Source organism: Emys orbicularis, chromosome 1 (assembly GCF_028017835.1).
Source record: "Emys orbicularis isolate rEmyOrb1 chromosome 1, rEmyOrb1.hap1, whole genome shotgun sequence".
In the NCBI taxonomy this organism is placed as follows: Eukaryota; Metazoa; Chordata; order Testudines; family Emydidae; genus Emys; species Emys orbicularis.
Window position 1 is genome coordinate 358,194,722 of NC_088683.1, and position 27,924 is coordinate 358,222,645.

At 47.0% G+C, this 27,924-nt stretch overlaps 1 protein-coding gene across 1 annotated transcript in view; it reads right to left on the reverse strand.

Moving 5' to 3' along the window:
- Positions 1-27,924, reverse strand: part of FAM168A (family with sequence similarity 168 member A) — a 348,545-nt gene that overhangs the window by 24,626 nt on the left and 295,995 nt on the right. The window contains exons 4-7 of the mRNA XM_065420292.1: positions 25,852-25,932; positions 16,000-16,026; positions 6,326-6,451; positions 5,351-5,389 (exon numbers count right to left, since the gene is read on the reverse strand). Of these exons, the coding sequence (XP_065276364.1) occupies positions 5,351-5,389; positions 6,326-6,451; positions 16,000-16,026; positions 25,852-25,932 (273 nt within the window). The remainder of the gene's footprint in view (positions 1-5,350; positions 5,390-6,325; positions 6,452-15,999; positions 16,027-25,851; positions 25,933-27,924) is intronic.

Sequence of the window (27,924 nt, forward strand, 5' to 3'; positions counted from 1 at the left end):
GCCCCAGTGCTTGCCTGCAGTGTCTGACTCTCACTGGAATGCCACATTTTTGTGAACATTAGAAATCATATTTATAAAGCCTGTGCAACATCAAAAATAGATAATCTAACACAGAAGACTGATGAGCTGCAGCACAGTTTGAAAACAGCAGAGTGGAAAAGTGAAGCCTCTTAAAAAGTGATTACACATCAAAAAATTCGGACACAGTGAAAATTTAATCTGTCGATGTTCACAACAGCAATTAAAGGACAAGATTTCAGTTCCATTAATATTCCATCTTATCCTCACAACCCTAAAACAGCTTGTAGATAATAGCACACTTTATGGGACTAGCAAACAGCCTCTAAATGCTTTCTGATCCCTGTAATTTGGAACAAACATGTTAATAAATGGCAGAATATCCATGATCTTTTCTCTGACCTACAGAAATGTGCGTATGTGGGAGTAAAAACTTCTTAAAGCTAAGATGGAAGCATGGAAAGGGAATGCACAGGTATGATTTGTAAATGACAGAGTAATCCTCATCCATTCTTTCCCTGCTAATGTGCCAAAGCTCTGGCTTGGAGGGACCTTTCTAGGGATGAAGGGGGAGCTTCAAGCTATGCCTACACTTAAAATGCTACCGCAGTACACCTCAGCACTGCAGCTGTGCCGCTGGAGCATTTCAGTGTAGACACATACTACAGGGATGGGAGGGGTTCTCCCGGCAGCATAGTTAATCCACCTCCCCCAGAGGTGGTAGCTAGGGGCTTGTCTACAATTGAAATGCTACAGTGGCATAGTTGCACCCCTTCCATGTAGATACTACCTATGCCGACGGGAGAACCCTCTTGTGGGCAGAGGTAATCCACTTCCCTGAGAGGCGGTAGGTCGACTGAAGGATTCTTGCATTGAGCTAGTGCCGTCTACACCAGGGGTTAGGTTGGCTTAACAACACTATTCAGGGGTGTGGATTTTTCACACCCTGGGTCAACCTAACCTTTTAATGTAGACTAGGCCTAGATCGACGGAAGAATTCTTCCATTGACCTGGCACCGTCTACACTGGGTGTTGGGTTGGTTTAACTAGGTCTCTCGGGTGTGGATTTTGCACAGCCTGGAGAGAAGGAGCCATGCCCATGTAATTTTTCAGTGTAGACCAGCCCTCAGTCATCAGGGCCCATTCAGTTCTCAGCCCTGGTCTACACTATAAACTTATGTCCGTATAATCACCCCCCTGAGTGACGTAGTTATACTGATCTAACCCCCCATGTAGAGAGCGCTATGTGAATGGGAGAGCTTCCCTTGTTGACATAGCTCCCACCTTTCAAGGAGGTGGAGTGCCACTCCCAGCACGAGAAGCTCTCTCGTCAGTGTAGGCAGCATCTTCACTAAGTGCTACAGCGGGGCAGCTGTGCCACTGCAGTGCTGTGAGTGTAGACCGGCCCTCAGTCTCTGCTGAGACGGTCAATAAAACTGCTAATTGTGACACTCTGAGGTCAGGTCGACACTACAGACCTGCATTGGTAGAACTACATTGCTCAGGCAGACGACTCGTGCCTGCTGATACTGCGGGGGGCACAATGTAAATGGGGGGCACAGGTCTGCCCCACCTCCCTGGGCCAGCCAATCCTGCTGTCTCCTGGGGGGCTGGCGCCACAGAAGTGGGGAGCTCATGCCTCTGGGCTGGGCCTGGCCCCAGGGGACTCACAGCACCACAATGTCTCCGGAGATCCCGCGCCCTCACGGACACCTCAGCAGGAGGAGGAGCATGGGCAATGCCCTGAACTCGGGCTGAGCAGAGGCCAGGGAACTTGCTCCTGGCACCTTCTCCAGCGACCCCCGCATCCTGAGCCTGGCCCGGGGCTGCCGCACTCTCCCCACCAGAGTTACCTGCGGGCGGAGGGCTCTGTCCTTCTCCTGCTGCACCTCCTCCTCCGGCATGTTTTCGGCTCGTTCGGCCCCTGTCCCTGGCAGATGGGCCTGGGCAGGGAGTGGAGTGGGCAGGATGGACCCTCTTCTCATACGAGCTGAGAGTGGCCGCTCAGGGTCACTGCCTCTGTGTCTGCGAGAGCCCGGCTGGGGAGGTGGCGGTGGCCTGCCCCCTCCACTCCCCACCCAGGCCCAACTGCGGGGGACAGGGGCAGCGTGAGCCGGAACCCCGCCTCCACTCTGGCTCACTTGGTCCCACTTCCTGGCAGCCAGGCCCAGGTTGGGAGCGGAGGGGGCAGGCCATCGCCGCCTCCTCAGCCAGCTGCTGTACTGCACAGAGGCAGCAACCCAAAGTGGCCACCCTAGGGTTGCCAACTTGATAATATTTTAAAAACGGGCACTCAAGCAGGAGTGCCGGAACCTCCGCTCCCCTGCCTCTTCCCCCAAAGGCCCACCACCTCCACACTCCTCTTCCCCCCTCCCCACTGTCACTCACTGCTTTTCCCCTCCCACTCCTCCTGCCCAGGTCAGGAGGGATTTGCCTGCAGAGTGAGGGCTGGGAGCTGCAGCCGCCCAATGCAGGTAGGAGGTGGCCCCGGCTGAATAGGTAATGACCCAGCGCCTCCCTGACTCCCTTGCCCACAGTAACTGAACTTTGGGTGTCCAGTCAGTAGATCTGACCGGACATTGCCAGGTCCCCTTTTCGACTGGACTTTCCAGTCGAAAACGGGCACCTGGCCACCTTAGGCCATCCTCACCCAGTATGAGAAGTGGCTCCATCCCGCCCCCTCCGTCCCCTGCCCGGGCCCGGCTGCCAGGGACAGGGGCTGAGCAAGCCGGAAACATGTCGGGTGGGAGGTGCAGCAGGAGAAGGAGAGCTCGGCACTCGCAGAAATCTGGGGATGCACATGACCCCATGTCTCCCCACACACGCATCGCCTCTGAGCTCATGTGTGAAAAATCCACATCCCTGAGTGACGTAGTTGTACCGACCTAATCCCCAGTGTAGACAACTCTACGTCGATGGGTGAGCTTCTCCCGTCCACATAGCTGCTGCCTCTTATGGAGGTGGATTAAGAGGACAGCTCTCTCCTGTCGGCGTAGAGCATCTTCATTAAAGAGCTACAGCAGCGCAGTGTAGATTTTAAGTGTAGACGTGACCTGAGTAAGTTTCCCAGATGTGAAGAAGAACTCTGTGTAAGCTAAAAAGCTTGTCTCTCTCATCAACAGAAGCTCTCCAATAAAAGATATACCCTCACCCACGTCTCTCTAATATCCTGGGACCGACATGGCTACAACGCTGCTTATACTATACTAATTGTGGGGTGTCACTTACCCACTAGGAAGTGGACTGAAACAACCCATTCATTTCACACAGACAATCTAACAGCCTAAAGGAAGAACCTCCTGTGTTTCCATAGCAAATGCCCTCCAGCTTAAAAGTGCCAAGAGCCAGCAGTGCTGGCTTTTAAAATAAAGTGGGCCACTTTCCATCTAGCTAATGTTTTAGTTCTGCATCTAGCATCACAATTAAGAATCATAGACATTGACCCATCAAATGCTGCCAGGTCATGGTTAGCCTAGCAATGGGAACTAAACTAAAAGTGGGGAAGTGAGATTGAAAAAAGCTTTAAAGTGATATTACTAAATGTGTAATCATTTAAAAGCCCTATTAAAGCAACGACCTTTCCATTCACCTCCACATTTACCATATCAGTGGAAGGGGCAGGAACTGCTATTTTAAAGGCTGGTAGAATTCTTTATGTACATAGCAAATCCATTTACAAACTTTTTACTCAACAACACCATTCTCCTCCACAATAGCGTTCTCGCTGCTTTTGGCCTTTGGATTCTTTTATTCAGTTTAACAAAGACCTACTAGATTGTGATTAGTTGGCATCAGATCTCATTCCTGATTAAATTTATATGTGGATTTAGAGGAAGTGGAAATGCTAAGTGTTGCATGTTTTTACTGCTATGATCTGTAATCACTCAAACCTGCCAGAGTTTCAGGATTCCTGATTCACTGATAATTTAGCTGTTACTTCAAAATAAAAAATAGATGACACAGTACTCTAGACAGATGTAATCTAAATCTGGTGTATTTATTAATTGGAAAAAATTAAAACAGAACAATTTGTACTGGTTTGTGGATTAAAATCTTCTTTAATCAAGTTTTAATGACGCAAGATGTGTGCGAGTTTTAGAAACAGTGTTTAGAACCGTGTTAATTTTAAAGCCTAATGGTGATCATTTTACCAGGGGCAGCAAGTGAAGGTCCCCCTTGGGGGAGGCTAGCCCCCTGCCCCGCCTCTTCCAGCCGAGGCCACACCCCTGCTCACTGCTCTCAGCTCCCTGTGGTCCCAGTCGGGTTGGGGGAGGGGGGACCGAGAGCTCAGCCCTGGCCCGGGTCAAGCTGTCAGCCAGGACTGCAGCAGAGACCCTGGCTGGAACTCTGAGCTTGGAGCCATTCCCCAGTTCCGCCCTTTCCCCCGTGGCTCTATCCCCATTCTGCCCCTTCCCCTGTGGCCCCTTCCCCTGCTCACCCCTCACCGCTGTGGCTCCGAAACCGGTAAAGCTCTGTGCCCCTGCTGCAGCCCCAGGGTTGTGGCGGGGGAGATTTTTGGGCCCCAAATCCAGCACTGCCACCCCCCCCCCCCGGCGTTGCGAGGTTTGGGGAGGCTTAGCCTCCCCCAGCTTCCATTACACCACCTATGGATTTAGCTATTAACCCCTTCTTGGGATGAATGAGGAAGTTTATCTATCCTTCAGTGTGTTTGGCTGCAGGTTGAAATTTTCGAAGAAGAGCTCTGTGTAAGCAAAACAGCTTGTCTCTGGCACCAACTGAAGTTGGTCCAATAGAAGATATTACCTCACCCAGCTTCTCTCTCTAATATCCTGGGACCAACATGGCTACAACACTGCTAGAAGCAGTATAGGCCACTTAGTCATTCATCTTCCATTACAATTAGTGGAAGATGTGTGGCTAAATCCCCTGTACCCTGTAAATCTCAACGTTGTAGATTCTGCAGTACTGTAGTTCACTGAATAGCAGACGCATTCTTTTCATATTAATTTTTAGACTGATAGAAAAAAATCCTAAATAGGCAGAATTTTCCATCTCTGAGGATTTCTGTTGCTCCTACCTAAATAATATTTCACAGACAGATGTTGGGTTATCACCAAATAGAAAAACCAGATGTATTCATCTTAGGCTGTCCTTCTGTATCAGTACTGAACTGTGTGGCCACTTCAGAGGTACGGCACCATCTTGGGGCAGAGCAGTGACTTTTGGGGGCTGATTGTGGACCACGTATGGCTTGCGTTTAAAATGGCAAAAGTTGCATGAGCTTTTAGTATGCACAGTATAACTTTAAAATTGCCTAGTTAATTAAAGGATTTGCACTGGAACAAAGGTACCCTTGTGACTATATACATACATTGACCGTAGTTGAAGTGTGTAGTGGAAAACTGTTGCCCTGCAAGTTGAAACAAAACAAAACAGGAAACTTATCAACAGAAGGATACATAGCCATCGGTTGGGGTATTGTGATAACTGGGGCTTAGTGAGCCTAACACCGGGAAAGTGGATGGGAAAGTCCTACTGAGAGTTTCCCTTGAATCCCTGGAAAATCATCTTTATTTGGGGATTACCAGCTTCTGTTGCCTTCTTGAATGAAAGATGAAGTGACCCTCTCTTCTCCTGGATTCCGCTCTACACAAACTATTTTGCTTAATTACTGTGTGTGTTCTGTTACTAATTACCAAAGTAGAATTCATTATTTGACCAGAGAGAGTCCAAGTACAGTAATCTGGTCAAACCTACTGTACTAGATTTCTGCACATTTAAGAGGAGGGGCATCATACACTAAAGTATTAATATATATCTGAAAATGATTTACATTTTTCTCAGTGATCAAGGATACAGGTAAAACAGAGGCTTCCCTACTCAACCCCATATTTATCTCTTTTTAATTAACACAAGTAGGTGCAAATATTTTCCTCCTTGGCATATTTTTTATGGATGCAAATTTATTTGGGAGAAGTGATATTTAGCTTGGCTTCAGGACAAGAAGGTATTCAGAGATTAGTAGGATTTAAGTCCAGAAGGGACCATTATGATCACCTTAATGTGACCTCCTGCTATAGAATTTCAGCCAATAATTCCTGCAGTGGAAGGGAATTGTTCTTCCCAACTACGTAAGTAAATGCTATCGAGCCCAGTATTATTAATAATCATTTACTTCTTTTGGTACCCAATACCCAAAGCAGTCTTAACAGACACAAAGTTAACCAACACATTGCCAGCAGACCAAATGTCCCACATAAACCCCCAAACCACTGGGGGGCTGGGGGGAGGTTAAACAGAAGCAAAACAACAAAGCAAAACCCCAGAAGAAAAGAGATTTATTTACTGAATGCTGCAGATGAAGCTTGGTAAGTTCTGTTCTCAGTCCCAGTGTCCACTGGGAGGTGAAAGGTACCCTCTGTGGCACAAGAGGAGGATGTCTGTGGCCAGGCCTGCTTCATCAGAAGTGTAGCTTGAGTGAAGACAGAAGAAAAGGTGTTATACAGGAACAAACAGCGGGATGTCAATTACAGTGACTACACAGTATCCCTTTTTTGATGGTGAAATTAAAACTGTCATTTTTTTAAAGGAAAAAACATCTAGGAATTTCATATCATGATTTGTCACGTTTCCTGAGGCTGAAGGATATGGAAAACCAGAACATTACCTATCAAGGATTGGTGGTCTCTTAAGGAGAGAGCATGGGCATAGTTGGGGCTGGGGGGCAGGCCTCTGCAAACTGCCAGCCTCGGGCAGGCGAGGAATTTGCCGCCCCCATCCCCACACACAGCCGCATTGGCCTGACTGGAGCTGCCCGCCCACCCAAATATAGAAGTCAAACTATGCCTATGGGTGAGAGTCCTACACAGATCTACACTATTAGGCATATGGTCTGCAGGGATAGTTTTGAGAGTGCTTGAAAGGTCCCAGGGATTTTCAAGGCAGCATCAACAGACTAAGGCTGTATATTTACACTATATCATAGACTCCAGCCTTCCTGTCCTTTTTGAACAATGCTGACAATATGCATCTAGAAAGCAATAGACTCCAGCTCTTGAGAAGAGATGCGGGAGGGAATATGAACTCATGTGAGAGGACTGCCAGGGCTGAGGAGACGACCAGTCTACGGTTAAAGGATGGGTTGGGAGTCCGTAGAGCTAAGTTTTACTCCTGGCATTGTACTACTTCCTGCGTGACATCAGACAAGTCACAACTGCTTCGTGCCTCAGTTTCCTCATCTGTAAAATGGAAATGTTAATACTCGCCTACCTCACAGCTAGGCTGGAAGGTTTTGATTCATAGTGTTAGCAAGACGCACCTATGGCAGGTGCTATAGAGCACAAGGTAGAATTAATTGTGCCTATCAGAAGGTAGAAGGGATTGGCAGTTCCTTAGTATCCTGTTTACACTGGCTTTGGCTGTAGAACATATTATGCCCTTTGGAAACAGTGGTCAGTAGAAACAATAGCTTCTGGCAGATCACCTTGTAACTTGGAAGGTGATCATCACTGTCCGTACAAAGTCAAAGTCAGAAGAGTTGCAAAAGCCCCAAAACAGACCAAAGCTTGAGGCACTGCATGATTCGGGAGGGGTGATGATGTTTGGTTAATATGGCTGTCTTGAAGCTCTTGAGTGGAAACCCCCTAAGGTTGCCTGCCATCACTGATACACCTCTAACAAAATGAGCTTTTATATGACCTTCAAGTAACAGACTCCAAAAACACTGAGAAAAAAACACAAATCCACTTAGACATGGTTCTTAGACACCAGAGAACTAACAGTTATGTCTCTGAATAATAAGAAACAAACAGTTGGATTGACTTTGACTTTCAAGAGTGGCATTACTACTCCAGACAGAGCTCCTGAGAGCTATTCAGATCTACTCCGTGGAGCATGGCCTTACTGGGAGTTGTATGAAAAGCAGAGAAAATACTGGCAAGACATGGACAGCTTATCATGCCAATACAAGCATTATTAAATTGAACTGAAAATTGATAGACAAAAATTCAGAACACTTTGGAAAGAATTTCCATGTTCATTTTTTTCATGTGTTTGTATCTACTTAGGTCACAAAGCCTTTGTTCTTACTTGAAAAGGACATTAGAAAACATGCAAAGCAAGCTGATGAGGACTACCATTGACTTTGATCTTAAAGAGTCTTTTATACTGCAATCAAGTGCATTGTCAACATGTGTCTGTCTGTGACAAAACGGCAGTCACTAAACCAGGGGCTTTCTGGCAGCACATCAAGAACAGCGAGGTTAGCTCATCAATAGGAAAGCTCTCTGCAAGCTGAGCTCTGCAGTAGGTACATGCTGTACCCTGAGCTTGTTAGTCAAAGGTTTAGCTGGTCTCCTTTTTCTCTGACAGTATGGAGCCCTCACCATTTTTTGTTGCATATTAGTATTAAACTCTGGTACCTACTGTCCAAAACTCACCCTTCGGGGCCCAGGGTAGACTTGGGTACCATATGATTCATGGGTAGCCAATTAAATTGGGCACTTTGGCTGGCATTTTCAAAGGGGCCAGAGGGACTGCCCAATCCCAGCTTAACTCCTTTAGGCCCTTTGAAAATACCAACCCTTGCTCACACCTCATATTCTAGTAGAGGGTGGGTCAGCACTGAACTTGCTGTTCACTGACCGTACAAGCTGAGGTTTCTGCCCTCATAAAAGAAATGAGTTATAGAAACTGGAACTCTCTAAATCAGACAGCACAAAAGAGGGCTTCCAATATTTAGGAAGTACAATTGTCTTTCCTCCAGAGAATCCTGGCTCTTAAATAGGGTTTGTATGTATTGTAGTTTGCTTTTGATGAGCCTGACTACTAAAGAATGAAAACCAAGTGATGGCTAGATCAATCCCCAAGAAGTGGCCTACTGATTTGATTCTAATGTGAAATCATTGTGGGTGGAGCTGGTGAAAAGATACAATTGTTCGAATTGTTACAAATGTCCTCCAATTAATTCTTATTTAAAAAAATCCACAAAAACAAACAATTTTTGTGAATTCCTTGTTAGGTGGTAGGATGACTTGACACACCAGTTATGGACCAAACTATTTAATCTGCCTCATTTCAGGGGACAAGGTGTGTGAAAAAAACATGCTCTGGATCCGAGTAATCAGAGCTGGTGAGACTGGAAATCCAGCGTGATCAGCTATGACTTTGTCCATCAGCAGTGGAACAAGTCAGTGGGCACAAGAAGTGCTTCTCCTATAGTAGGCTATTGTTTCCATTGCCAAAGTTCCCTTTCTATCTTCTCATCTAGAACACTGGGAGTTTCCTATGTGGGCTTGTAGTGAAGAAAGAAATTTGGATTCTGATCCCTCTCCTACTTGAAGATCTGATCGCTGTGTCGTGAGCCTGTGACCATTCCTAAGTGCTTGTGAGGGATTCCTGCATGGCACCCAGCAGTGTGAATGTCATATTAGAGACTGCCTAATGCCCAATGGTAGGAGGTTACAAAATCCCTTTTGTTGACTGTTTGCACTTACACTTTTATTCTACAGACCTGAAGACTGCTCTCATCTCCAAGACCCTGACATGTTATCTGCATTTCTGGAAAGACCAATTATCTTAGGGGTAGAATTAAATCCTTGTGGGTGACTCCCCCCCCCCCCCAGTTTGGATGGATTAATGGTTCAAATGATTTGGATTGAGCAGTTTGGAAGTTTGCATCTTGGCCTTATGCAGTTTGTTCTTAAATCACTAACCCTCACAGAATACATCGCTTAGAGCTACACAAAATATGAATTTCAGGATGCATCTAAGAACAGAAATAGCTTATGGTCCTTTGAAAGAGCTACACAGCATGGACAGTACAGTACAGTTCTCTCGTACGCAGATGTCAGAGCCAACATCCAGGTTCTGTAAGCAGAGATATCATGGGAGGCTAGGGGTTGTAAACTGCCCTCCAGATGTCAGGTCAGGCACTCTTCCACCATACCGGTGACCAGATGTCCCGATAAAATCGGGACTGTCCTGATATTTAACCCTTTGTCCCGCGTCCCGATCAATGTACGATCGGGACGCCATTTGTCCCGATATTCAGGTAAGGAGGTGAGCGGGAGGGAGGTGCTGACCCCGTGGGTGCTCCAGGGTTGGAGCACCCACAGAGAAAAATTGCAGCCAAGCTCCCCCCTCCTCACCTCCTTTTCCCCCCCTTCCCGCCGCGTTCCCGCTCCTCCCGCCCTCCAGCGCTTCCCGCCGCCTAACAGCTGTTGGGCGGTGCTTAGCGCTTTCCAGGAGGGAGGGGGGAGGAGCGGGTACGCGGCGCGCTCAGGGGAGGAGGCGGGGACTTGGGGGAAGGGGGTGGAATGGGGGCGGGGTGAAGGCAGTGCAGGGGCCGGAAGAGGCGGGGGGTGGGCGAGCACCCACCTGGCAGAGGGGAAGTCGGCACCGTAGGGGTGAGTGGCAGGCGGGGGGGTGAAGAGGCGAGCGGCGGACGGGCGGGGAGGCGAGCAGTGGGTGGGGGACTGAGGAGGGACGCAGCAAGCCAGCGGCAGGCCGGGAAATGAAGAAGGGCATGGTGGGGGGAGGCGAGCAGGGAGGGAGCGGAACTTGGGAGGAGCAGGGGTGGACTGTGGGCCGGGCTGATGGCACCCCAATGTGTCCCGATATTTTATTGTGGTGATCTGGTCACCCTATCTCAGACAAATACAGTTCAGATGATTTAACATAGTTCTTCACCTGGTTATCACCAATATCTGCTGGATTTGTTTTAGCCTCATTCCAAGACTATTAACTGACAAGGAAAAGCTTTCACTTTTATCCATCTCTAACAGGGTTCCTCTGAATTCCAACTGTTGAGCTGGACAAGTAATTGGAGCTGAACCTAATAGCTAGAGCACTGCAATGATGGGTCCTCATGTCCTGAATCCTTGATCATCCAATCATCAACTATATGTAAGGGAACATGTGCTCCAGTCAACATGACTACATGATGATAACACATAGAAAGCCAAAGAGGCAAAACTCTCAACTAGAAGTGTAAATGATGCATGTATGGAGCCAATCTCATTAATGAGTGCACACAACTGATCCTGAGATTAAAGAAAGTGGAACTAAGCATTTAAATATACGATGGAGTATATCTTTTCCTCTGTCTTCATTTATTCATGACCTGGCATCTTGCAAAAAATGCCTGGAATGTGGAGCCAGGTTTGGGATAGTCTTTCCGTAGGTACTTATGTGGTCACCATCAATGTAGTATCTGAGCGCCTCACAATCCTTAATATATTTATCTTCAAACACTCTTGTGAAGTGGGGCAGGGCTCTTATCCCCATTGTACAAGTGGGGAACTGAGGCACAGAGAGGCTAAGTGACTTGCCCAATGTCACACAGGAAGTCTGTGGCAGAGCTGGGAATTGAACATGGATTTGTCAAAGCATTAGCTAGAATCCTAACCCCTGGCCTATCCTTCTTCTCCTCCTTCTAAAGCACATGTGATCGATAAGTAGGGAGGGAGGGGGCGTATGCAGGATACTTTATCTTTACACCTTTACAGAACAGAAATTATCTTGATGAAGTACCCAGAAATGGGAAATGGGTGGGGGGAGGGAGGGAGGGAAGACAACTTACAAACTCCATATCGTGAAACGAAAAACAGATAAACCTAATTTCCTGGGTTGATTTTCTGCTAGATGAGAGCATCAAAGTAATGGATGGCCTGCGTTATTCTCTACTGCATTATTAATAGGTAGAGTTAAGGCAGAAACCATGCTCAGTGTGGATAAATGTGTGTCCTACTTACAGGAAAATAAAATGGATGTTTGAATGCAGGAAGTTAAAACAAAAAAAAAACATCACAGAAAGACAGAAGGCCTAGAGGGGAACATGCATTAGGTTTAAAGCAGGGATCCTGTAACTCTGGAAAGAGTCTGATATTCTTTAAAAATATCACTCCTCTCTTAATAATTAGCATGCTTCATTTCTTTACAGCACTGGATTCTAGGCACACGCATTTTGTATATGGGAAAGGAAAGGTTGTAGCGAAATTGTCTGGCAGCCGGACTCGCGTAAGCTTTATCAATATTTGAAATGCTGGAGTTCTGTATTGATCTTTCAACCTGCCTTGTCTCTCTCATTCTAACAGATATTGAAAGATCTGAAACAAAGTCACACACAACAAAGAGTTGGCGTAAGCTAGAAATGTATTTTTTCACTGGCGAGGGAAGGTTTCTGAATCCCAGCAGAATGAGATATACATTCACCTGCATGATGCCAGGTTTTGTTGCTTCATTTGATGTAACTCAGGTTTGCAGAGAATGCAATGGCTGGTGGCTAACTACCTCTTGGACAGGTTTGGTGCAAAATAAATCAATAGAGAGACCTTAGCACTCTTTTCTTTTAAACTACATTTCACTATTCTGTCTACAAATGACACACAGAGAGGGAGAGAGACCTATTGATGCCAGCTTAGCTTTGCTTTTGTTTTTCTAATGAGAGTCAAGTCTGGATGAAAGTGGCAGGATTGAGAGGATTTTGGACTCGGGGGCTCTCCCAAAATTCCCTCCATGTTTCATTAAGTCCCTCTGGTGCGGGAAGTCAGGAGGTCTGTGATGCTAACTCCTTGAGCCTGGCTTTGAAAATTGAGTGGTGTAGCTTTAGGCTGTTTGGGCATTTTGAGTCTGTCAGTGCCAAGGAGGTTAAAAACCTCGCTTTCCTCTGCCAGTCCCATCTTCAGCTTTACAGTTCTTCTAGGAACCTTCTAATAACTTGTACTAGCAACTTAGAGTTCCTTTCTAAAGAACCACCATGGAAGATGCTGGTATCTACTCCTGTCGCCTTCCTTTGTGGAGTCATTAGTAGCACTGTTTTGTTATTGTATAAATAGTTTGGAATAGATCAGGGATTGTAATTAAATGTCAAATGGATTTGACAAGAAATAATGGATGCTGGTGACTCCTCCTAGTGGAATCTGAGCAGCTGCGTTCCATGGACTCAGCCTGTCTCACCGTGCTGGGGAAATACCAAGGACTGAAGCTGATTGTCTCTAAGCAATGAGTATCTGCCAATTTCATGTCACTTTGCTGGAAATCTCTGAGGGTACGTCTACACTACCCGCCGGATTGGCGGGTAGTGATCAATCTATCGGGGATCGTCCTGCATCGGGGATCGTCTAGACGCGATAAATCGATCCCCGATCGCTCTGCCGTCGACTCCGGAACTCCACCACGGCGAGAGGCGGAAGCGGAGTCGACGGGGGAATGGCAGCCGTCAATCCTGCGCCGCGAGGACACGAAGTAAGTGATTCTAAGTCGATCTAAGATACGTCGACTTCAGCTGCGCTATTCTCGTAGCTGAAGTTGCATATCTTAGATCGACCCGCCCCCCCCCAGTGTAGACCAGGCCTGAGAGAGCTTAGTTCTGGTGAAAAGTGCTGGATCAACAGGCCTGGAATCCCATGTTCTTTGTTTGCAGCATGAGCTGCAGCACCACATTTTTGCTCTGCTGCTAACATGCACCGGCTCCCACCAGCAACAGCTACCTCTATGGCAAAGAGAGGAGGTCAGTCTCCATAGTCCATTTAGTGTTTGGCCTCTGCTGAGCTGCCAATGTGGGCCAAAAAAGTTGGTGGGGGGACGGACGGATGGACTCGGGCTTTCACCAGTGGCTTGCCCTTAGCTCTCTTCTAAGCTCAGGCCCAGCAGCCACCCAGGAGCGCTTCTTAGCTCCCCCGTCCCTGCTAGGGTTGCGAACTTTCTAATCAGACAAAAACGAACACCCTAGTCCTGTCCCTTCCCCGAAGCCACGCCCCTTTCCCGAGGCCCTGCCCCCCATTCACTACATTCCCCCTCCCTCGGTGGCTCGCTCTCCCCCACCCTCACTCACTTTCACTGGGCTGGGGCAGGGGGTTGGGGTGCGGGAGGGGGTGAGAGGGCTCTAACTGGGGGTGTGGGCTCTGGGGTGGGGCCAGAAATGAGGGGTTCAGGGTATGGGAGGGGCTCCAGGCAGGGGCAGGGGGTTGGGGTGCGGGAAAGGGTGAGGGCTCCAGCTGGGAGCGCAGGCTCTGGAGTGGGGTCGGGGATGAGGGGTTTGGGGTGCAGGGGGAGGCTCCAGGCTGGGGAGTGGGGCCGAGGGATTTGGAATGTGGGAGGGGGCTGCAGGTTGAGACAGGGGGTTGGGGGTGTGGAAGGGAGTACAGGCTCTGGGGTGGGGCTGGGGATGAGGGGTTTGGGGTGCAGGAGGGAGCTCCAGGCTGGGGGGTGGGGCCGAGGGATTTGGAATGCGGGAGGGGGCTGCAGGTTGAGACAGGGGGTTGGGGGTATGGAAGGGGGTACAGGCTCTTGGCTCTGGGGTGGGGCCGGGGATGAGGGGTTTGGGGTGGTTGAGGGAGCTCCAGGCTGGGGGGTGGGGCCGAGGGATTTGGAATGCGGGGGGGGGGGGCTGCAGGTTGAGACAGGGGGTTGGGGGTATGGAAGGGGGTACAGGCTCTTGGCTCTGGGATGGGGCCGGGGATGAGGGGTTTGGGGTGGAGGAGGGGGCTCCAGGCTAGGGGGTGGGGCCGAGGGATTTGGAGTGTGGGAGGGCACTGCGGGTTGAGATGGGGGTTGGGGTGTGGGAGGGGGTGAGAGCTCCGGCTGGGAGTGCAGGCACTGGGGTGGGGCCATGAATGAGGGGTTCAGGGTGTGGGAGGGTGTTCTGGGCTGGAGCAGGAGGTTCGGGTGAATGGGGGTGAGGGCTCTGGCTGGGGGTGGGGCGGGGGATGAGGGGGCTGGGGTGTAGGAGGGGGCTTCGGGTTTGGGGGGGCTCAGAGCTGGGGCAGGGGTTGGGGCGCAGTGCAGTGGGGCTAAGGCAGGCTCCCTGCCTGCCCTGGCTCCACGCTGCGTCCTGGAAGTGGCCAGCAGGTCCGGCTCCTAGGCGCTGGGGGCAGGAAGCTCTGCGCACTGCTCTCGCCCGCAGGCACTGCCACAGCTCGGGGGTGGGGGCAGAGTGCGGAGCCCCCTGACAGCCCCCCCGCCTAGGAGCCGGACCTGCTGGCCACTTCCAGGGCACAGTGTGGAAACAGGACAGGTAGGGACTAGCCTGCCTTAGCCCTGCAGCACCGTCAACCAGATTTTTAATGGCCCAGTCGGCAGTGCTGACCAGAGCTGCCAATGTCCCTTTTCAACTGGGCATTCCGGTCAAAAACCAGATGCCTGGCAACTCTAGTCCCTACTAATACTGAGCTATCTGTTGTGCTGCAATTCCATTTGGCCAGCCAGGAGCACTGCCTGCACTCTGCTAGCTTCCAGCTCCTCTTTATAGGGCCCTCCTGGGCCCAGACTGGCTGCTCCCTGTAGCCTCTCTGATTGGGTACTTCCCTGCAACCACTCTAGGTCACTTGGAGGACTTCTGCTCCTCCCTCAGACAGAATGGGGCAGGACCCTGAGGCCTCTAGCAGGGGGCTTCTGGGCCTGGTCCACCCCATCACAGAACCACTTACTCATTTCTCAGTGTATGTCTACACAGCAGCTGGGAGCATGCTCCCAGCGTGGGCAGACAAATGCGCTAGCTCAACAGTAAAAAGAACGGCATGGCCGCAGCAGCACAGGTGGTGTCTTGGCCTAACCACCCGAGTATGCACCCAAGGGGTCGGGGGCACGTGTGTTCGGGAGGGAAGCCTAAGCCACTGTCCGTGCCACCATGGCCGCACTGCTACGTTTAGCACACCAGCGTGAGGAGAGCTAGCATGTGTCTGTCTGTCCCCACTGGAAAGCACGCTCCCAGAGTCCCAGCTGCTGTGTAGACATACCCTGAGAGGCTACTGAACCCGCAGAAGGTAATTTGGTCTCTACTGACCAAATATGAAAGGCGCTCTATCCTCTGAGCCAGCCAGTCTTTCCAGTAGCAACCTTTTTTTGCATTTCATAAAAAGCAGCTTTTAATCATGAATACGTATCCCAGCATGCCGTAAGGGGCACTGGTGAAAGCCGCTCTCTCCCTCGGGCTGTTTACCCCCTCCATATCAGTTCTACACATTCATCATGTTACACATTAATAAGCTTAACATAGACGAGGATAAACAGTTCTCCTACCATTAGCTGAATGCAGGAGTTGAAACTCTGTTGAATAAAAATTATTTGTTTTAAATGATCACTAAGGATTTGTGCCAATATGTACACAGCATACAGTATGCTATACAAATATGTTTCCCAGTAAAACCACTTTGCCTGTAAACTGGACAGAATTGAGAACAGCAGTTCTGGAGTCTGAAAATGTACAGTACTGCCTTCCACAGCAAGGCAGCTGACGTCTTAACATCTAAAACAACCCACATGTACATTTTAAAATTGGGTTATATTTTCAAAATTACAACTCTTTAAATAAAGTTGAGTCTCCTCTGCTATAAACATATTTAGTGGGTTGCATGAACCTTGACAGCATGTTCCTTTCAGCAGTTTGATTATTTCCAGCCTGCTCTATGACAGAAACTGATTCAATTTGAGTAAAAGCTCCTTGTATCGATACAGACCACTGGTTTTAACTCAACCACTGAACCACAGTATTACTTAAATTCAATTCCATTTAACACAGTGGAGAACATTCCCCACTCTGTCACATATAGCCATGGATGGAATACTATAGAAAGCTCTTTTTGTACCAGTTTTTTTCTTAAAAATCCTAATTTTTCTGTTTTACTTATACCGGGTATGTTGGCTATACTGAAGTGACTGCTAACAAAGGGCCCGCTCTGCAAGGTGCTGAAGGCCTCCTAACTTCAGTGGCAGTGACTAAATCCCAAAGGATGGCTTTGGATATTAAAAATATTCCCAATGAGCTTTTGGATCAGTTAATTTAGCCCCCTACGCCCATGCTAGTGGATCATGATGATGCAGGATTGGGACCTTAAAGAGGATCACTCACAAAAGTAGAGAAGGACTTTGAGAAAGCTAGCTGCATAGAAAAGCCCTAGAAATTCAGGAGATGTCAACATTGCCTAGGAGTTAAAGTAAGGATACCTATACAACTTAACTCTGCCTCATATGTGGATGCTGTAGGATGCAGTTTTATTCACAGGACCACACACTATCTCTCAAATAACACATCACACGTTTTTTCCCTACAACCTTAGAAATGCACACACAACATCTCATACTACTGTGTACTAATCTCTGTATACCCGTCTGAGTCCAGGAAAGTTATTTGTATACAAGACATAGAATGAGTGAGCCCAAGGTTCAGTGCTGTGCCCCATACAAGGTGCGCCTTCAAAGGCTGTTAAATACAATAATATCATACAAGGTTTTTAATTTGAAAAATATCATCTGAAGAGAAATTGGAAGGATTAGTTCAGAGGGAGAGGCAAGAGATACACAAAATGATGAATGGTACGGAGACGATTAACCAGGCAACAAATAATATGATAAATGATAAAAGAATTTTTTTGCACAATGCTTAATTAACCTGGGGAACTCCCTGCCACAAAGCATAACTGATTATAAGAATTCAGCAAGATTCCAAGAGAGATGAGGTATGTATACTAATAAGGAGCACCTGGCAGGCTGGCAGAGCGGGGCAAGCCCCTGCGCTCTGACCCCACTCCCTGGCAGGAGCGCCGGGCGGGCAGGCAGCGTGGGGTCAGGGCGCGGGGGTGCCCATTTTCCAGGGCCCCCCAATTGGCCAGGGTGCCTCGGCACAGCTCCGTTGGCCCAGTGGCTAATCACCACTGATGGCCGCGTGTAGCCTACACACTGCCAACAGTGATGTGCCATGTAGATATAGCCTAAGAGAAAATCGTACTCAGCCACATGTTGATATCCTGGTGAAGCAGTCTTTAACTGCGGGGATTTCTTTCTTTCTTTCTTCTTATTAAATGCGCCTACAAACTTTTTCATAAGTGAGGTAAAAGAATGTTTTGCAGTGGGTGTAATTTGAGAGTCAGGTGTGGAGCTGATTTATTTCTGAACTACTGTCAGTTTGATAAGCAATTTGGGAGCATTAGTTTGACAGCAGCTGATTTTTAAAACCCCTTCTACAAATGAATTATAAGAATCGGTGAGAAATCACGAAAGAGAAGAAACGAGTCTGACTTCACCTGTACTGTCTGGTAGGAGATACACAAAGGAAGTGGGAGCTGTAACACTTTCTGCTCTCCAGAAGCACCTGAGTCCCATTTTCAAATGGGGCTTTGGCTCCAAAGAGCTAGGCTCCTATGGGCCAAAATCACTTTTGAAAATGTGACTTAAGTGACCTAGTTATTTCAGCGCTTTTGAAAATGTAACCCGTAGTGCCTACAAAATCCTTCTCTGTCCACCACAGCTGCTGTGGAGTATGTAGGAAGGGATGGTGCCAGGCACTGCTGCCATTCTGTTATTTGTTATTATCTGTTATTTATTTCATAAAGATAAGGCACTCTGCTATCACAGTAGGAGAATCTGAAGAGAACAGCTTAGGAGAGCTGCTTGTTTGAGTACTATGCAAATCTGTACAGAATATGGTTAAATCTACTGGCTCCAAGCACTCCCCCCCCCCCCCCTTGCATGTGTGAAGAATGTTTGGGACAAATATTTATATGCCTTTACGAGGATGCATGTTGTTATTGGACCCAGAAGCTCGCAACACGCATGGAGTACCAGAAACCTCAGAATTGGCCACAGTAACTAAGGGATCAATAGAGGCCTGGTGTGATGTGAGTGGAGGTCTGTCAGAAGTTGAGGAATGTAGTGGCTTCTCTGAGATGGGGACTGGGACAATCAAGAATTAAATTACAGCAATTACTTTAACAACACGAACTTCAGCCAGGGCTTCTGGATTTCCCCCTTAGAATCTAGTGGCGATTGTTTAGTTTTTTGTGGTGTGTGCTGAGCACCCTTGGCTCCAGTTTACCAAAAGGGGTGTTCGACTGTTATCTCTGGATGTTTGAGTGTTTGGTTACCACCAACATTACAGAGTTTAATAAGCAGTGTCAGAAAGATTAAGAGACTCATGTTTTGAGTGCTTGCCTTTCCTGATCTGAGGATATCTCTTTGAAATTCCCATACCAGATCAAACCAGTGGGCCTTTTAATTTGACATCTTGTCTCTGACAATGGTCTGATCCGGATGCTTCAGAAGAAGGTGACAGAGTTCTTGTAACGGTCAAATATTATATAACCTGTCCCTAACCCTTCACAGCCAGTGGCTGGCTTATGTGCTGAACTATTAAGATGTACATCCATCCTTCATGTTTTTGTCCCATCTAACGTAAGGTGTAGATGTTCTCATTATCAGTATACATACCTCATCTCTCTTGGAATCTTGCTAAACTCCTGTCCTCAATTATGCTTTGTGCCATGGAGTTCCCCAGGTTAACTAAGCGTCGTGCAAAACAATTTCCATTATCATTTTACTACTTGTTTCTTTTCAGTTTCATTGACTTTCTCCTGGTTCTTGCATTTGTAAAAGGTAAAATAGGAGACCCTGGTTAATCTTGTCTGTACCATTCATCATTTTATGTACCTTTCTCGCCTCTCTCTTTGAACTGCAGTCCTAATCTTTCCAATTTCTCTTCATGGGCTATTTTTCAAACAAATGCAATATAATATCATACAAGCTTTTAAACAACCTTTGAAGATGCATTGTGTACGGGGCACAGTACAGAGCCTTTGGCTCATTCACTCCACATCTTGCATATGAATAACCTTCCTGGACTCTGTCTGGTCCGCAGAGAATAGTACATAGCACTATGAGATGTTACATGTGCATTTCTAAGGTTGTTGGAGCCTTTCCAGAACCCTGCTGCCAGACTCTTTCCCCACTGCTGGAGTCCTTCCGTCTGGCGGGGAAAGACTCCAGCAGCAGAGGTGCAGCGGGACATTACACTGCTAAAAACAACCATATAGATGGGAGAGGCACTGCTTGGGCAGGTAGGGTGCATACCTAGGTACATATCCACAGGGCTCAGGCATGTTCTTGCTCTACTTGCCATCCACATTCTGCTAATTATATCCATGCTAGGGGGACATGTAGGGTATGTTCTCTATATGCTACCAACAGGAGAGTGCAATGTAGATGAACCTTTAAATGCCTGCCTCCCTTTGCCAAAATCCATCAGTTAGTACATTAACCCGTTACTCAATACTGCTTCTCTCTCCTGGGTCTGTTCTTAGTTTCTTTCTCCTTATATATATTAGTAACTTGATCCCCTTTCCATTGGGTTTTATTAATTGCACAGCACACATGTGGACAATCAGCACAGGCTGAATTCCAAAAGATTGGTTAACCAGCTGGAAGTATGCCAGCAGCTCTCCAAAACCCACAAACAGGACAGACGGTTTCAATTATTGGCTCCAACCATAACTTCCTACAACTGAATGAATCAAAGCCTGAAGTCTTCCTCCTGGGTAAAAAGTTCTCTTTGTCCCATGTCTCTGACACTGCCATCACTCTCCTTAATGTTGCTCTGAAGGTCTGAAATCTTGGGATCATTCTTGACTGTAAACATGCTTTTTCCTCCCATATTTCCCCTGAGGAGGTGTGCCTGGAAGGTGGCCAGAACTTGCCCATACCTTGCGCCTGCCTCTGCTAAAGCTTCTCTTATGCTTTAACTCCTTTGCTGCTGAATGCACCAGCATCGCCATGTGATATTTTCATTTTGGCCCTACCAAATTCATGGCTCTGAAAAATGTGTCACAGGCCGTGAAATCTGGTCTTTTGTGCACTTTTACCCTATACTCTACAGATTTCACAGGGGAGACCAGCATTTCTCAAACTGGGGGTCCTGACCCAAAAGATGGTTGCGGGGGAGTTGCAAGGTTATACTAGGGGGGTCGTGGTATTGCCACCCTTACTTCTGCACTGCCTTCCGAGCTGGGTGGCCGGAAAGCAGTGGCGCTGGCCAGGCGCCCAGCTCTGAAGGCAGCACTGCCAGCAGAAGCGCAGAAGTAAGGGTGGCAATGGGCGGCCGGAGAGTGGCAGCTGCTGGCTGGGGGCCCAGCTCTGAAGGCAGCCACACAGAGGTAAGAGTGGCAATACCATTCCAGGCCACCCTCACTTCTGCGCTGCTGCTGGCAGTGGCACGGCCTTCAGAGCTGGGCTCCTGGCCAGCAGCTGCCACTCTCTGGACGCCCAGCTCTGAAGGCCGTGCCATCGCCAGCAGCAGCGCAGACGTAAGGGTGCCAATACCACAACCCCCCTACAATAACCTTGCGACCCCCCCACTACCCTCTTTTGGGTCAGGAGCTGACAGTTACAACATCGTGAAATTTCAGATTTAAATATCTGAAATCATGAAATTTATGATTTTTAAAATCCTATGACCGTGAAATTGACCAAAATGGACCGTGAATTTGGTAGGGCCCTACTCATTTGGCAGCAAGCTTTTAAGTGGTGATGTTCAGCTGGAATGAGAGCACTTGAGAAGGGGGACACACACGTACTCAGCTGGGTCATCAATTCCCATCTAGGCTACTGCACAGTAGCTCACTCCCCTCCAGCTTCACACATACTATCCTCCTGGGGCTCCAAGCTGCAGAGCTCTCCTCGTTCTCTCCTTGCCTGCTCCTTGAGTGACTGTATCAGAGACTCCACATACTCCAACTCCTGTTTTTGCTTGGTGCTGCAGAACACAACTGCTAATTTGATCAGCCTCCTTTTGGGCAGAGCCGGCTCCATCATTTCTGCCACCCCAAGCAACAACAAAAAAGCCGCGATCGGTGGCGGCAATTGGAAAAAAATAAAATAAAAAGCCGCGATCGGCGGCGGCAGTTCAGCGGCAGGTCCTTCGCTCCTAGAGGGAGTGAGGGACCTGCCGCCCCCGAATTGCCGCAGGTGCCACCCCTCTCCCTTGGCCGCCCCAAGCACCTGCTTGTTAAACTGGTGCCTGGAGCCGGCCCTGGTTTTGGGACAAGTGCAATTCCTCTACTCAGTATAGATCAGGACTACCTCAAAATCTACCTCAGGGTCCTATACATTTAAATTCTGACTATTTGCACCATTTTCTTAAACTGACCTCCTTATCCCTGCTATCCAATACCCTCACCTGACACAGGTAATAATCCTGAAGAATAACATCCCAGATGTCCTCTTCCGAAGGGTTACCTCTTAACTCTCAAATTTACTAGAGACAATCTCTTTATCAAGCTTCCCTGGGTCACTGTCTGTCATAAGCATCTAGCACACTAGGTACATCCTATAATTGTCACTAAGAAAGCTGGTCGAAAATTTTCCAGCACAATGCTTTTCCGCTGGAAAACGGAACTGAAAAACCCAGGGTTTGTTATAAACAGTCCCTTCCTCCCCACATAAACTCCAGGTCCCTCCTTTCCCCATCCCATCTCCAATGCCCCCAACTCCAGCTGCCTGCTTTCACCCCTGTCTACCTACTTCTCCCCCTTGCATCCCTGCTTCTTTTGCCACCGCCATTCCCCATGCCCCCAATTGCCTCTGGGTCCCTATTTCCCCAGTCATTACCATCCCACACCCCTACTACTTCCCCCCACCCCAGATTCCTGCTCCACACCCCTCTAACATCCCTCCAGACCCCTGCTTCCACCACCACCAAACACCATTCCTTCCCATCCTCACCAGGTCCCTATTTGCTGGCTTCTCCCCTACTCCCTCCCCACAGGGCTCTTGCTTCCCCCATGGCCACTACCCCACCCCTCTAGTCCCTGTGCTTCTTCACCCCTCCCCACCAATATCCCTGTAAGAACAACCTTGTGGCTTAAAAAGCAACAGGTAATATGTTATATACTTCAAAAACACTGTGGTTACAAAAGGAGATATTGCATCTTTTTATGCTATCATAGAATCATAGACTTTAAGGTCAGAAGGGACCGTTATGATCATCTAGTCTGCCCTCCTGCACAACGCAGGCCACAGAATCTCACCCACCCACTCCTATATCAAACCTGCGTCTGAGCCATTGAAGTCCTCAAATCATGGTTTAAAGACTTCAAGATGCAGAGAATCTTCCAGCAAATAACCCATGCCCCACGCTGCAGAGGAAGGCAAAAAACCCCAGGGCCTCTGCCAATCTGCCCTGGAGGAAAATTCCTTCCTGACCCCAAATATGGCGATCAGCTAAACCCTGAGCATGTGGGCAAGACTCACTAGCCAGACACCCAGGAAAGAATTCTCTGCAGTAACTCAGATCCCACCCCATCTAACATCACATCACAAGCCATCGGGCATATTTACTGCTAGTAGTCAAAGACGAATTAATTGCCAAAATTAGGCTATCCCATTATACCATCCCCTCCATAAACTTATCAAGCTTAGTCTTGAAGCCAGATATGTCTTTTGCCCCCACTACTCCCCTTGGAAGGCTGTTCCAGAACTTCGCTCCTCTGATGGTTAGAAACCTTCATCTAATTTCAAGTCTAAACTTCCTGATGGTCAGTTTATATCCATTTGTTCTTGGGTCCACATTGGTACTGAGCTTAAATAATTCCGCTCCCTCCCTGGTATTTATTCCTCTGATGTATTTATAGAGGGCAATCATATCTCCCCTCAGCCTTCTTTTGGTTAGGCTAAACAAGCCAAGCTCTTTGAGTCTCCTTTTATAAGACAGGTTTTCCATTCCTCGGATCATCCTAGTAGCCCTTTTCTGTACCTGTTCCAGTTTGAATTCATCCTTCTTAAACATGGGAGACCAGAACTGCACACAGTATTCCAGATGAGGTCTCACCAGTGCCTTGTATACCGGTACTAACACCTCCTTATCTCTACTGGAAATACCTCGCCTGAGGCATCCCAAGACCGCATTAGCTTTTTTCACAGCCATATCACATTGGCGGCTCATAGTCATCCTGTGATCAACAAATACTCCGAGGTCCTCCTCCTCCTCTGTTACTTCCAACTGATGCGTCCCCAGCTTGTAACAATAATTCTTGTTATTAATCCCTAAATGCCGGACCTTGCACTTTTCACTATTAAATTTCATCCTATTACTATTACTCCAGTTTACAAGGTCATCCAGATCTTCCTGTATGATATCCCGGTCCTTCTCTGTATTGGCAATACCTCCCAGCTTCGTGTCATCCGCAGACTTTATTAGCACATTCCCACTTTTTGTGCCAAGGTCAGTAATAAAAAGATTAAATAAGATTGGTCCCAAAACCGATCCCTGAGGAACTCCACTAGGTAACCTCCCTCCAGCCTGACAGTTCACCTTTCAGTACAACCCGTTGTAGTCTCCCCTTTAACCAGTTCCTTATCCACCTTTCAATTTTCATTGTGAGCCCCATCTTTTCCAATTTAGCTAATAATTCCCCACGTGGAACCGTATCAAATGCCTTACTGAAATCGAGGTAAATTAGATCCACTGCGTTTCCTTTGTCTAAAAAATCTGTTACCTTCTCAAAGAAGGAGATCAGGTTGGTTTGGCACAATCTACCTTTTATAAAACCATGTTGTATTTTGTCCCAATTACCATTGACCTCAATGTCCTTAACTACTTTCTCTTTCAAAATTTTTTCCAAGACCTTGCATACTACAGATGTCAAACTAACAGGCCTGTAGTTGCCCGGATCACCATTTTCCCCTTTCTTAAAGATAGGAACTATGTTAGCAATTCTCCAGTCATACGGTACAACCCCTGAGTTTACAGATTCATTAAAAATTCTTGCTAATGGGCTTGCAATTTCATGTGCCAGTTCCTTTAATATTCTTGGATGAAGATTATCTGGGCCCCCCGATTTAGTCCCATTAAGCTGTTCGAGTTTGGCTTCTACCTCGGATGTGGTAATATCTACCTCCATATCCTCATTCCCATTTGTCATCCTACCATTATCCCTAAACTCCTATGTACTGTTTAAATTACATTGTGTACAAAGCAAAAAATAAACAAGGGCCATATCCTGAAGCTAGGGTGACCAGATGTCCTGATTTTATAAGGACAGTCCAGATTTTTGGATTTTTTTCTTATATAGGCTCCTATTACCCCCCACCCCCATCCCGATTTTTCACATTTGCTGTCTGGTCACCCTACCTGAAGCACTTATTTAGCCCCTGATTCTGCCATCCTCAGTCATATTGAGTAGTACCTTACAAAACGAGTAGTTCCCCTGAAGTCTCAGAGCCTGCTCATAGTGTAAGGAACTAGTCAACATGAATAAGGGTTTTTATTTGTTCCACCTGAGACCCTGATTCAGAAAAGCTCTTAAGCAGATGCTTAACTTTAAGCACATACTTAAGTGATTTCTTGAATAGGGACCCTTTCCTGAATTGGGGCCTAAAGGAAATCTTCTATTGGCTCCAAGGAGAATATAGCTTGAGTAAGGACTTCAAGGTTTGGGCTCAAAATGCATGAAACGCAAGTGGTTTGCTTAGGCAAGAAAATTACTTTAGAATATTCAAAATTAATCACCAGTGGAACCTCGCTAATTTGCACTGATGATGCGCAGGAACAATTTATTGTGAATTATTGAATGTTGCCAATTATTGATTAAGTGCACACACTGAAAAGGAAGGATAATCCATTACAACATGTTCTGTGTTCACCTATATGACAATGCAGCTCTGTTTTAATTCTGTATAATGATACTTTTGATAACGTTCTAGAGAGGAAGGATGGTCCAGTGATTGGGCTACTAGCTGAAGGCTTGGGAGACCCGGGTTCAATTCCTTGCTCTGCCATAGACTTCCTATGTGACCTTGGGCAAGTCACTTCCTCAGTTCCCCATAATAATAGTGCTGCCCTGCCTCACAGGGGGATCGCGAGGATAAATACACTAAAGATTGTGTGGGAGCTCAGATGCTGTAGTGAGGGGGCCATAGACATACCTATGACAGGGATTGGGAAACATGTGGTGACATATTTTGTGAAGTAATAGGGGAGTTTACTACAGTCTATGTACTATTTGCTGAAAAACATACGGTGCCAGTTAACAAAGGGCAAATGAGTGAAACTCTCCTGTATCCTTAAGCACGTCGTGAACTGTTTCCAGAATGAAAAGTTGTTTTTACCTGGGGCATAGCCAGGGCTGCTGGTTGGATACATATTCGGATTGTAGGCAGGGGCAGCTGTGGGATACCCAGTTGGATAACCTGCAATGAGAAGGACAGAGAAAATACACTTCTGTCAATAAGAGTAAGGAGAAAAGAGAGCACCCTAGGAGAAAAAAAAAATCTGTCTAAACAAAAGGATGATTGGCACAGCTGAGATATAAAGCTGAACATATATTATCAGATGGGCAGGAAACGTAGACAGCACAGAACATAGTAATAGTTTTCCCTTGTCATCTGCAATACTGAAATACTATTCTCCTGGAAACTGAAGGCAAATAACCAACACGTTGAAGAACACAGGAATATTCAGCGTATTCTGTAGAAAACTACCTATTCTGTAAAACACTACTACTCCTAAGCTGCTTGCAGTGCCATATTAGCGTGATGTATTAGTCTTACTGAACTCACAATAAAATTTCAAGATTGGAGTACACACTTTTTATTAAGTCTTCATTTTGCTAAATAGACAAATCACTGAATTTAAAAACAGATCTTAAATTAGAAAGTTATGCTACTGCTTCTTTATGATCCAATCCCGTTTAGTCCTACTCCCACCGGGAACTGAGAGAGCTCTACATCTCGCAGCAAAGGGTCAGCACTTTATTCAGTTGGACCCTTCCCCATCATCAGCAGAGTTTCTGTAAGCCAGATTCCCTTGTTATGGAAAAGCTAGAGACACTGCATGAAAGCACTACAGCTCTTGGGGCCACTCATCACTTGCACAACTATCGTTAATAGGAGGTACCCAATTATCTGCCAAGCCTCCTAGAAAATGACAAGCAAGACAATTTGTACCATTTGGAACTAACAGGTAAGGCAAAGGGTTTTAATAGGCATTTTAACAAAGGCTACAAATGATCCTTCTTCAATCAACTAGGGACATATAGGTCCCAGTGAATTCAGAGGAAAATTGTTTTTAAAACTAAAAGCCCTATTTTTCAACCCTTGCTCACATAAGCAGTGCAATTGAAGTCAACAGGACCCTAACCCCTCCTGAAAAGCATCATTTACTGTACACCTGAAAATCATTCCATCGTGTGCTTTCATAAACATATGCATACATACACAATGCACACATCCAGCAGCATGCTTTTCTCAGTACACTACCATGTTATTGTATGTTCTCCTCTTCTATCTGGAGTTCAGCCTGTGGGGGATTGGTTGGTTGGTTTGGCTTTTTTTAAAGCGCCACAGCTTTTGGCCCATTTCACAGACTGAGTACTTCATTCCAACTCAGTTACGGTCTTTCTAGCTAAACCGCTCATGCAGGTTCAACAGCCCTACAGGTTCGCTTCCTGCTGGACCGTGGTGTTGTGTGCTGTTGAACAACTGCTGCCCACAGAGGTAGGAACTGTTCTGTGGAGGAGAAAGTGAATCCGAGGCAGTTTCCTATGTTGAACTGACAAGGACCATCTTCCTGTAACCAGCACGTCCCGCAGAGGGGCAGTTAGTAAAAGACCACAGACTGATTTTTTTTCTCTCTTTTAAACAAGACCAAGATTGATCTTCCCTCACTGTTAAAGAATCACTTTGCCCCAAACCGCTTGCACAGCCATGCATACACTTATACAATGTCCAAGCTTGTACGCTAACTCAATCTCCAGAGCATGGCATCCAGCACTATGCCTAGTGCTACAAAGATTTTTTTAAAAGTTAATTTGAATAAATTTAATTCAACAGTAATGACCACTGTACTGGAATAAATTACTGTATGTTCTACCCTTTCATTTTCATCAGTATTACAATTGGCTTCTAAATCAGGTTAATTAAAAATTGCTATCATTAATGCTGGATATGCTGAGGTTTAACAGATTCCCCCTCCCCCCTATATAAAACCATGTTGTTGATGTGTTTGGGAATATACAGGATTTTAGCAATCAAGCAGCTCTTAGGAAAGTTATTTATAGATTCAGTGATTGCACACAGAACCCTAATGAGGAAGAAGTCAAGTCAGAAATATCCACACTTAGTTTCACATTCATTAGAAGATTCATTTTCTTTTTTTGAAGTACCTCCCCCACCCCCGCCCGA